Consider the following 11,496-nt stretch of genomic DNA (forward strand, 5'->3'; position numbering starts at 1 on the left):
CATGGGTTTCTTTGCTTTAAAAAAACAAAAACATGGGTTTCCTTAGAGTGAGGCCAATGGATGACCAGGTCACTGGTTATGAGGAGAGAGAGGGAAGTATAAGAGAATTGCCACCCCCAAATAGCCCCTAGAAAGATTTTTCTCAATTTCTCATTACCTTAATCATGAAGCCAAACCCTTACCATTAGACCAAGCGACTGATTTGGCTTAGTGTTAATTGGAAACATAGGAACACAGCAGACTGCATACTTGGATTTTGGAAGCTCAGTCTTTTATAAGCTCCTGGTTATGCTCATTGTTTATCAAATTACACCATGTACTTTAGGATTATCAAAAAAACAACCTGGTGGATGGATGATATCTCCACCCACTATGCTGAGTTGATGTGTTTTCTACCTAGTATGTTCGTGTAGAAATTTAAGACAAACCAGAATACATGCCTGATACATATATTTGTACCCAACAAATCTATATCTATCTATACTCATCTATTAAAAAGCGTTCCTAAAACGGAATATGTGTCACATGACACTCTTCACGTGTATTAGATATATGCCACATCACCTTTCACAAGTATTATATGCCACATCATCCACAAGACCAATAAGAAATAAACTAATGTTATAACCATCTTTGCTATCGTTAATTATGTTCATATTCAATTAAAACATACTAAATACTTTGTATTAAACATCAATTTGAGAGCACTTAATTGGTTTCATAATTATTATTGCTCCCCTTATTTTATTTATATACTTGTAGTTATATTTTATAGGTCAAATAATATTTGTTGAGATTTAAAGTAAAACTCGGTGCATCGCCCGAGATACACACTAGTTTATGATTAAATAGAGTGCAAAAAAGTAGACAGAATAACTGATACATTTATTCAGAATCAGAGTGAATAAACATGATTATCCTGCTGTAATGTAGAAAAATGGGTATTACAGTTTTTGCCAGTACAAGGATAACTTGCATCCTCTGCTTATTAAAGAATGTAGATACAGACCATATATACTACCACACTTACACGCTGAAAGGCAACATCAAGTTCATACTCAATCATCAGTAGATTGCAAGAATATGCCAGATACACTACAGAGCAGAGCCAATTTCTGCCAATGCAAATCATCCTTCCTGGTTTTCCTGTACAATTAAAGACCGACCCTGTGTATTTGTGAGGGTTACTTTACTACATGATCTACACTGAGAAATTCCATCCTGATATGCTCCTCACTTTGATTCTAAAAAATTCAGGGATTTCTCACTTTGATTCCCAAACCTTGTAATCTCTGCCCTCAACAGCCACAGACCATTGCTGGGGCCCACTTGGTGGCTCGTAATGACCAGGTCCAATTTTCATGGCCACTTTATCATCTATAACTGCTGCGTATACATCCCTATCTGCTTTGGTTATCTTAACCTGAAAAAATCCAGCAGGTAATTTTCAGTTGTATATATCCCTATCTGCTTTTGTTCTCCATGTCCTGGAAGTCTATATAGCACTGTAATTGGAAACAGGGAGCACTAGTGCAGACTAAATCAATTTAAATGAGCATTGTTCTCACTTATCAGAGGCCACATATATAATAAGGTCAAGTTTAGAGGTCTATAACTACAGTACCATATGAAACTTATCAGTGACATGGTAGATAGCTAAAAAAAAATCTTTTTGTGACTTGAATAAATTATAAAAACATGACCAAACTTACGGAGAATCTCACATAATTAAGATTCTTAAAAGATACTTACAAGGCTCCTGCAGCTGATTTTGTTTCTATTTCGGACAGAGATAAGTGCAGATATTTCAGATTTGTAGTCTGAGAAGATGTGGTCATAGAAAACTGCTGGTGTTCCAGGGTGAGTCAGGATGTAAGCATAACCTTGCATTTCCTTGCCACCAGGAAATCTCCAATGACCCTTCGCAGAAGCATACAAGTAAAGACAGTGAGAAACTGCAATTTAGCTAACAAAAATAACGTGTTTTCAAACATAAATGGAGGAGCAATGTTATAAAGTAGAGACTTTCATAGCTAAAATGATATGGCCATTTCTGATATCCTTATTGTTGAGAAATGGTAAGAAATAGACCACACAGAATGAGAAAAAGAATTCATCAGGTATGAACCTGGGAAGTCAGGGAATAAATGTGCCACTTTTGGATATCTTACATAATCAATATCCAAAAACAAATGACTAACCTTCATAACATCCATTGGATTGAGAAAGTGCAAAATCATTACATATTAGCATCATTTCTAAAAATCGAAGCTACCTTGGAAAAATCAATGAAATCTTCTGATAAATTTACCTACGAAACTTTCATAATCAATCATTTTCGAAGGTAGGCCATCATTTAAGGTAATTTTGCTTATTACCATGCATGTATCCATAACGACCATAAGTCTTCCAAAAAAGTGAAAAAGCATGCATGTTCCAAAGGATAAAATACGTCAATACCTATCTTTTCTTCCCTAGCAAACATTTCAAGAAAGATTATTTAAAAAAAAAAATCCAAAGTAATTAACAAGATAAGCGTAAAATGAATAAAATCCTGAATTTAGCAAAAATGAAAATAAATGCAGAAAAAAATGCCAACATATAGGGGATGTAAGAGACTGGAGCACAATTGGAAACAAAGCATTATCCACCAATTTAAGGAATAGACCACAAATTTGAGAACATTGAACAAGGAAACAGTCTTGAAAATCAATTTTGCAATCTTGAGTCTCGATCATGGACATGACAAAAACAGAGAAAAAGAAGCATGCACCTGGGTAGAACCAGTATCGTGATTTTCAATGAAGGTGACAGCACGAGAAGGCCACCAGCCAACAACCCCAGGCGGTTTTCCTTTTGGATCTGACAGACGCCAATATTCACATCTCTCCAGGACCTGAGGCAAGTGACATCAGTTAATGAGTACAATTTAAAATCTTCTTGTACTTAAGTATGATGATTGAACTGGAAAAGAAGCTATGCAAGTCAATTAAGAATATCACAACATGCTAGAAGCCAACAATAACAAGAGATACTGAACATGGCATGCATGTTGGCTCCTGAGAAACTCACCTCTCCCTCTGTCATATCACTCTATTTTACATCATTAAGTTCACAATTTGAACAAGGCATGGTTCTAGTTTTTGCTTACCTTGAAGAGGGGAGAGGCAAAGTATGAGAGAATGATTAATAAAGTTATTAGAGTAATTCACCGAGAAGATAATATTTCCTCACTCATAGGTCTAACAGTGTTAAAAACACTTGACTATGATTTCTTATTGCTGACTTTGGCAGGGGAGAAAGGCACAGGATGAACTAAAGCAATGTACCTTAAACACTGGGTAAATATGTAGTAGGCAGATGTGGCGACTGATCAACTTGACTTGTCAAAAAGGCTAGCCAAAAAAGGAGATCTAATAAGATTCTTTTAAAATATGTTTCCATCTTCTTGCATAACCACCTTGTCATGCATGTCCAAAGGGGATGATTGTTACAGTGTTGCCCAAGGGAAGGTAGAATATGCATCTCCCCCTAATACTAAAGAAATAAATTGCAGTCCTAAATAATTACCCAAAATGCAACCTAAGATTTTCTAAACTCTTCCCATCACTTATTCGCCCTAATACCCTCCATCCTAAATGCCATACATGTGAACAAATCATCTATACATCAGATACATTAATGAATTCAAGTGCTGATTGCCAAGGGAAAATAATATATGTGGCAGAATATAAACCAAAGACATACTTTGTTTATCTGAAGCTTGGCAGGCATAGCAATCCAAAGTTTTATAGAATTAGAAATAAAAATGAGATAACAGGATAGCAATGTAGCATAACCCTCTATGAGACTGATAAGATATATTAAATGTTATCTTCTACTTTTCTAGAACTTGAATACTACCTCCGTTTCAAGTTAGTTGCAACTTTGAGCTTGACACGGATTCTAAGACAAAATTTCATAATGGTTGATTAATGAATTAAAGTATAGTAAATTAAGGATAGGAGAGAGAAAGTGGAGGTAATTAAAAAGATGACCACCACCAACAACAACAACCACACCACACCAACATTCAACATCAGCCACCTTTAGACCACCCATTTCACAGCCTGAAACCACCTGTTCTCAGGCCGAACCACTCAGAAACCACCCACACGCATTCCGAACAACGCTAAGACCACCACCTATTACCCCGAGCAACCCCAAAATCATCACCTCTCAGCCTGAAACCACCCATATCAGGCCGACCACCCATCTCACAACCCTAAAACCACCCCCCGCAGCGCGAACAACCCCAAAATTACCCCCTCTCAACCCAAACGACTCGAAACCACCCCCTCTCAACTCTAACCACACCGACACCAACTTCTCACAGCCGAACCTCCCTAAAGCAACCAACACTCGCCATAAACCACCCCAAAACCACCACCCTCAATCAGCCGCAAGATAACCCACACTTACCCTAAACCAACCCAAAACTACCCTTCCTCACCTTGAATCACACTAAACCATCCATAAACAACCCTAAACTAGCCCAATTACCCCTCAAACCATCAGATCTACACTATTAAAAAAAGAGAGAGAGAGAAAAGGAGTGAGAAAGGAACACTGAAGGAGTAGGCGGCGACTTTGAATATGGTGATGAGCAACGACGGCGTTGACGGTGGTGGTGGATGCGGCGGCAACGGTAACAATGGTGGTTAGATGCGGCAGCGACGAGGTTGTGAAGGTCGTGTTCAGATAATTCTTGGGAGTTGATTGAGTTGAATGATTTTTGGAATTGAATTGTTTTTTTAATTTATGTGTTAGATGAGTTAAATTAGGTGAAAATATTATGTTAATAAGTTAGATTAGGAATTTAATGAAATCTGATTTAGATAGTTAGTTATGTTTATAAGTTTTTTTAGTAAGGGTATTTTTGTATTTTTTTGTTAAAAAAACTTACTAAAATAGGAAAAAAATAGAAAGTTGCAACTAATGTGTAGCACCCCGTTTTGACAAAAGTTGCAACTAATATGTAACGGAGGTAGTAGATACATACAGAATGGAGAATCCCTTTTGTGGTGACATCAAAAGCACCCGCAGTTCCACCAGTAGCATTAACCCAGTCAATAATTCTCTGCCTATGAGCATCTTGATCGTAATCCATCTCTCCATACGTATAGCTAAGTGAATCCCAGTACTCCCCAACAGCAAAGTAGGGCTCACTAGAATCGATGTAGTCCTTAACATAACCACCCCAAAATCCACGCACAAAATCAAGCCTCCAGCCATCATAGCCGATATCTTTCCTGCATTTTATGTTACCAGAAAAATAAGAGTAATTTCATAGCACAAAGCATGCAGATCATAAATGATATTCCTAGAAAACCACTAATATTAAATATCTATTATTTGCTAAATTAGTCTTGTAGCTTCAGTATAAACCCCAGATATAGAACAATTTGATAATAAATTAACACCGAGCAAGTGAATGACTAACCTCAGCCAGCGTAGCCATTCTTTAAGATCATTTCTTACAAAATCTTGTGAATGATCAATGTTCGGTGCAGCATGAAAGTTATCTCCACTGCTCTTATTGCCTCTACCCTGGATAGCACAACCAAAATCTTAGTCATATAGGAACATATCTGTGCTCAAATCATGGTAACCAATAACAATAAGAATAATAATAATAAAAAAAATAAAAATAAAAAATAAAAAGGGGATTTAGATCGAGAAATCTATTGATAGTATGACATAATTGTCATGTTGCAAGTCTCTGGGAGTCTGGAGTACACTATGCAATTTATTACACAAATTCAAGTTTGAAATGCAAACATAAAATGCACATAGTATTTTGGATACTAGAGAAATCCACTACGCAAACTTAATAGGTACCACCAAAGTGTCAAAAAACCATAAAAGTTGCATCCTTAATTGATGCCAGTACACATAGCTGTCAGATAGAATATTGATACATAATTGAATGTTTATTAGCAACGGGTATATATATGGGTTCACGGGGCGCAAATCTCGACTAATAAACAAGAAACTGCTTAGAAGGGGCAAGCTAGTTGCAATCAAAAGTCCAAAACCTTATAGAAATCCCTTTTATAAAACCATTTATTACTTTGTCACTATGTTTCTTAAGTTTCCCATCAAATGTTTAAGTCAACCTTGAGGTATTTATAATTATTTCCATCAGTTAGGAAACACAGCAGGTAAATTCTAATTACAATGGTTACTCAATTAATCTTGCAATTAGGTAAAAGTTCTGCCACATTATCTTACTTTGGAAAGTCCAACCAATGACTGGATGTAAAGGAGAAAGAATATGTATATGGATAATGCACTTTAATACAAAAAATAAATAAAAATTGTAGAAACCTGGAAATGAGGATCATCAGCAACAACTGCGCGATCATCCCAATTAAGGCGGCCTCCAAAAATATTCCAAATACCATTTTGGTTTTTGAAGTGTGCACAACGATGATTTATAACAGCATCTCCAAGAACTTTAATACCAACTTTATGAAATGCCTTGATAACAGTCTTCAGCTCATCAATTGTACCATATCTATTTCCCAAAGTAGTGACAGCCAGAAAAAGAAATGTAGTCATGAACTCGTCTAAACTTTGCATGTCAAAAGCACATTAATGAACTAAGTTTCCATCTTTACTGGAGAGTAAAATGCATGCTTTCTAATATAGAAAAATAATAAGCTAGAGAGCTGAAAAATATTTCACTTATAGCCAAAATACTAATAGGTGACAAAGCTAACCTCGAATTTAAGTTGTAAAGGTCTTTTGGCATATAACCTTCAGGTGATACAGATTCAGTGGGAGGTGGCAACCAAATTACAGTAAACCCAAGTGATGACAATTCAGAAGCTTTTTCGAGGAGCTCCATGTACCATCTTCCAGATTTATGGGACTCCCAATTGAACCCCTGGCATAGAATTTCAAAACCACTCCCTGTCCCAGAGCAAATTTCAGTTGGAATTTCTAACTCTTCAGTTTCTAAATCAGCTTCTACAGGAAAGGTTGTAGTAGAGCTTCTGTAGATACTATATGCTTCTGCAGCCAACTTCTCGATCTCTTGCAGAATAGTTTCCTGTGCTTCTTTACTTTTTCTTTTCCATTTCGTGTCAGAAGTGATGTCAGTACCTAGTTTCCGTATCTCTTTGATGATTCCATCTGTAAAAGTAGTTTGAAGAATTTCTTGATTTTCTATTGGTGGGTCTTCATCCTTTGTCACAGATCCAGAGAATGACTCTGAAGATACCTTCTTATCTATTTCATCAGATGGACCACCCACACTTTGGGCCCTGGAAAGAGGGATAAAAAAATCATTTCCTCTATTGTTTAACCACACTTGATCATTCACCTTCAGGACAAAAGGAAATCCGGTAATTTCTTTATCTAGAGTAAAAAGTCCATTAGCTCCAAATCCGTCTCCTTTAGTCTGCAAAAGACAAGAATGAGGCTGGAGATTAGACAATTCATTAAAAAAGAAATGGTATCATAAAGAATGGATCAAAACAAACATTGTCCTGATGTAATTAAAAAAAAAACCGTATGATTTACTAACTCGGTCCTATACCATAGACAGCTTAGCTTCAGATATCTATATATTTAGCACCCTTGTGATCGCAAGCCAATAAAGTGGACAGTTAGTAACAACAAGAGCATAGAAAATTACGCGCTAATGGTAAATTTGTAAGGTAGTAGGGGCAGAAAATTATTTTGAAATTAACCAGCAGAGAGGAGATAGGAAACAAAGAATATAAATGCAGATTATAATTATTGGCAATGTAACATTACCTATATTTTAGATGGAATGAAAAGGACACTGAGGTATGGACCAGAAGACTAATCAACAGTATGTATACATATAGGCGATATAGCACTATATTAAATTTAACCAGATATACCCTTCTGTACTTCTTTTCATACCTGCAGTTTTGTGCGCAACGCCTTGTCCTTAAATACTTCGGTATTTGGTGGATGTGGTGCTTCTGGTACTTCCCATTTCATGGGATTGTCTCTGCATGCTCCCCAATGAACTACAACATCCCCTGACAAATCAGTTTCCAAAAAGACGATATTCTTATCCGTTTCTGAGCATTTTCTCGCAGAGACAAACAGTGAATTGCTAACAGGAACTTCTTTTACTATAGGCTGCTCTTCATAAAACCCTTCAAGTATTCGATTGGCTAAAGCAAGCTCAGGAGACGCTTCATCAATGCCTTCAACATTACACAGAGGTCCATCGCTTTCAAGAAGCATATTAGACAACTGTCCAAAAGTTCCTACATCAAGCAAGATCACAGGAAATTGTTCATAAGAGCCCTCTCCATTATACATCTGTTTTTAAAGCATAAAGAGAGCAATCATGTTCTTAAAATTTTGTTTTACAAGAACTGTTTATCTATATTAAAGCCACTCATTCAGAAAATCAACTTAGGAGGCCAAATTAGTCATGCCAATACCAAATGAACAGCCATTATAATCCCAACAGACATTGCAGTGTGAAAATAACAGAAAATTCAAAGAAAAGCAACAATCTAAATTTCACTCATTAGAACTTTCCAAACCCAGATTATGTACTGGCTATTTAATGCTATCAGTTGCTTAATCTGGTATAGAAGAAGGTTCTGCAGTATTAAAAATTTACAAACTAAATTGACCATCTTTTTAACTATATAATATAGAATTGTCGACATACAAATCATAAAGTGCACAATACAATAACTTCAGTAAGTACAAAGATAACTGTGAAGAGCATGCTTCATATAATACCCAAATACCCAATGGAAGAAGTTATTTTAGATTTTTAGTAACTCAAAAAATTCTAAACCAAGAAAAGCAATGTGATCCCACTGATAGAATATAAATCTAACTGAGTGCCCCATAGGGGGGAATTCACTTTTTTAAAATTTCGTTGAAGTTTGGCATGTGGGATTCTTACTTTGTCCTTTTCCAAGCTTTTACGTCTATCTCTCTACTCCAAAAAGAGTATGGGACACAATAGGAAAACCATAAAAGGAAATTGGGGCATCTTAGTGGGACAGTGGGAGTATCTGACAATTATATGCTGTAAGTGAGAACCAGTAAGCAACAACATCATAGAGAAGTGTAATAAATATTGTATTTCTTAAAGAGTTAAAGGTAATATTGATATCGTTCATGTATTAGTCATGGAATGAATAGAGTCAACAGACAACAGACTGTTCAAAGCCAAACAATAAACCTCAGTGAAAAAATTGGCATCATGATATATTCCACCTGGCCATGAATCAAATTCCTTCTTCATTCCAACAACATTCTCATCATCACAGAGATAATCAACAAGAGGGACCACAAAATCCATCCCTTTATGCTGATACCATGATCCAGTTTCTTCATCCTGTTTAAATGGTGAACATGAAGGCAAACTAAGATACAGCCAAAGCATAAGGGTATAAATACACAAGCTCTAAAAGTTGAAAGAATGACCTTCAACACAAAATTGATAGCCGCAATTTTACTATGGCAATTGAAATCAATGGTCACTTCATGAAGACAGCCCTCAGAGGAGGATGATTGTGTCAATGGTGTCTCTATAGCATAGTCCTGAAATTTTACAAATAGCCTTAAACTATATACACACAAAACAGTAGCTCCAAGATATTACGAGCTCTAAAACTAAAATCATGAATACCTTAACAGCAACAGAACCTGGAGGCCTCATTTCATTTGGAGGTTGATCCCACTCCCTGAACATCCATTTAAATAATAAAACAAATGAATAAATCAACCTACCAAATAAATAGGAAACAAGAAAAAGAGTATGGGTGTGAATCAAGACATCAACTACAAGACCAGCTCAATTCATGAATCAGAGGGTCAGACAAATTATTACGGGTTCAAATAAAGAGTCTAAATAGCACACATTGCAATTCTCAAAGAAAATCCAAATTAACCAAATACAAGTATAAACAAAGATCATAATAACCAAACTCGTACTAAGAAACCCTTAACATTCAAACATGTCAAACACAAACAATAGATGGAAAGAAATTACCTTCCGACGTCACCCACATAATTCACACCCCAGTGCAGAACCCATTTCCCTGGAAGAGTGCACCCAACTTTCAATATCCAACTATCTCCATCCTTCCCTTGATCCAGGCTAATGCATATCTTGCCCTCCACCTTTACAATTCCAAATCAATCAAAATCTTTACTAATAAACATTTTACCAAAAACTAAACAACCCAACTTTTTAAAACATATATATAATTCAACAATATCATCAACCTCAACTCAACAAAATGCATGAAAAAATTTAAAAGAAAAAATCATCGAACAAGAGTAATTCATTTCACAAAAACCAAAATATAAGATACCCATAAGCAAAATTATGATCACACCAATTTAGGCAAAAATAATAGACATTTCCAGCAAACAACAAAAACCCATTTCATCAAACATAAAAATAAGAATTGGGTAATCAAATTTCAGACCTTTTGTACCAATGGCAGCTCAAATGTCTCACTGTAAACAATTTCAGTAGGTTGTGAGGAAACAGGAAGAGTACTGGTCGCAGAACAAGCAGTAACAAAAAGGGGTTTTGAACGTCCATAGCTAGAATAACTCCCACAAATTCTAGCTGCCCTCGAACTGAAATTGAGTGAAAAGGGTAGCAATTTCCGAGGATTAATTGGATTAATTCTGGGACATGGTTGTCTGATAGAATGATGAAGAAGCGGTTCAATTGCAACAGTAGGCATATTAAATACAGGTTTTCCAGGTGATCAGGAGGTTAAAAAAGAGAGAAGAATGGATTGGATTGGCTATCTCCTGGATTTTTCAGTTGAATTATGCCTTTTAAAAATGTTGCCCATAATTTCCAATTTGGTTCATAGATCTTTTTCAATGGGACCTTCATCTCTTTAACTTTTTCGCAATCACACGCTTTCTCTCTCATGGTACACTAATTTTAGATTTTTTTTATCTGGTCGACATAAAAAGTACATGAATTTTTTTGAGGTGAAACTTATTTTATTGGAAGAGAGAAGATCTTGTAGAGCCATTTATGATGTTAGGGAGGGACTTGGGGTAAATATGGGCCCATTTCTTTTGAATTGAATCGAAGTAAACCGAATTACTCGTAATATATAGGGAGCCCCTATTAATGTTTTTGATTTATATCTTGTGGCATATAACTATGTAAGTGAATAAACGCAATAGTGTATGAGACAGATTAGATATGTGTTGTTTGTATTCGAACTCTTACCATAAAAAGTGATGAGGATAGAAGCTTAATTAACTAAATTGCACAGCTAGTTAACTCTGTTTGTTGGCTTGACGGTGTATCGTGAAGCCTCCTCCATTTAAGCTTACCCGGTCTCCACCCACCATATTACCGACGCCATCATCTTCATCGTGCCCACTTTCCACCGACACCATCTTCCTCATCTTTAACTTCCACCAATGATCGACAACTTTTCCATCAAAATAAACAAAAAC

The 11,496-nt window shown here is 36.1% G+C and overlaps 1 protein-coding gene across 1 annotated transcript; it reads right to left on the reverse strand.

Annotated features, from left to right (window-relative positions):
- Positions 1–864: 864 nt before the first annotated feature.
- LOC110690443 (alpha-amylase 3, chloroplastic-like) lies at positions 865–11,164 on the reverse strand. Its single transcript, XM_021867275.1, has 13 exons — positions 10,491–11,164; positions 10,049–10,179; positions 9,686–9,740; positions 9,481–9,597; positions 9,271–9,391; positions 7,939–8,294; positions 6,765–7,447; positions 6,370–6,559; positions 5,483–5,589; positions 5,042–5,291; positions 2,774–2,896; positions 1,753–1,920; positions 865–1,423 (listed from the first exon to the last, which is right to left on the reverse strand). The coding sequence occupies exons 1-13, from the start codon at positions 10,755–10,757 to the stop codon at positions 1,265–1,267; spliced, it is 2,727 nt and encodes a 908-aa protein (XP_021722967.1). The 5' UTR covers positions 10,758–11,164; the 3' UTR covers positions 865–1,264.
- Between the last annotated feature and the right edge of the window lie 332 nt (positions 11,165–11,496).

The sequence above is a fragment of the Chenopodium quinoa genome, unplaced genomic scaffold (assembly GCF_001683475.1).
Source record: "Chenopodium quinoa cultivar QQ74 unplaced genomic scaffold, ASM168347v1, whole genome shotgun sequence".
In the NCBI taxonomy this organism is placed as follows: Eukaryota; Viridiplantae; Streptophyta; class Magnoliopsida; order Caryophyllales; family Amaranthaceae; genus Chenopodium; species Chenopodium quinoa.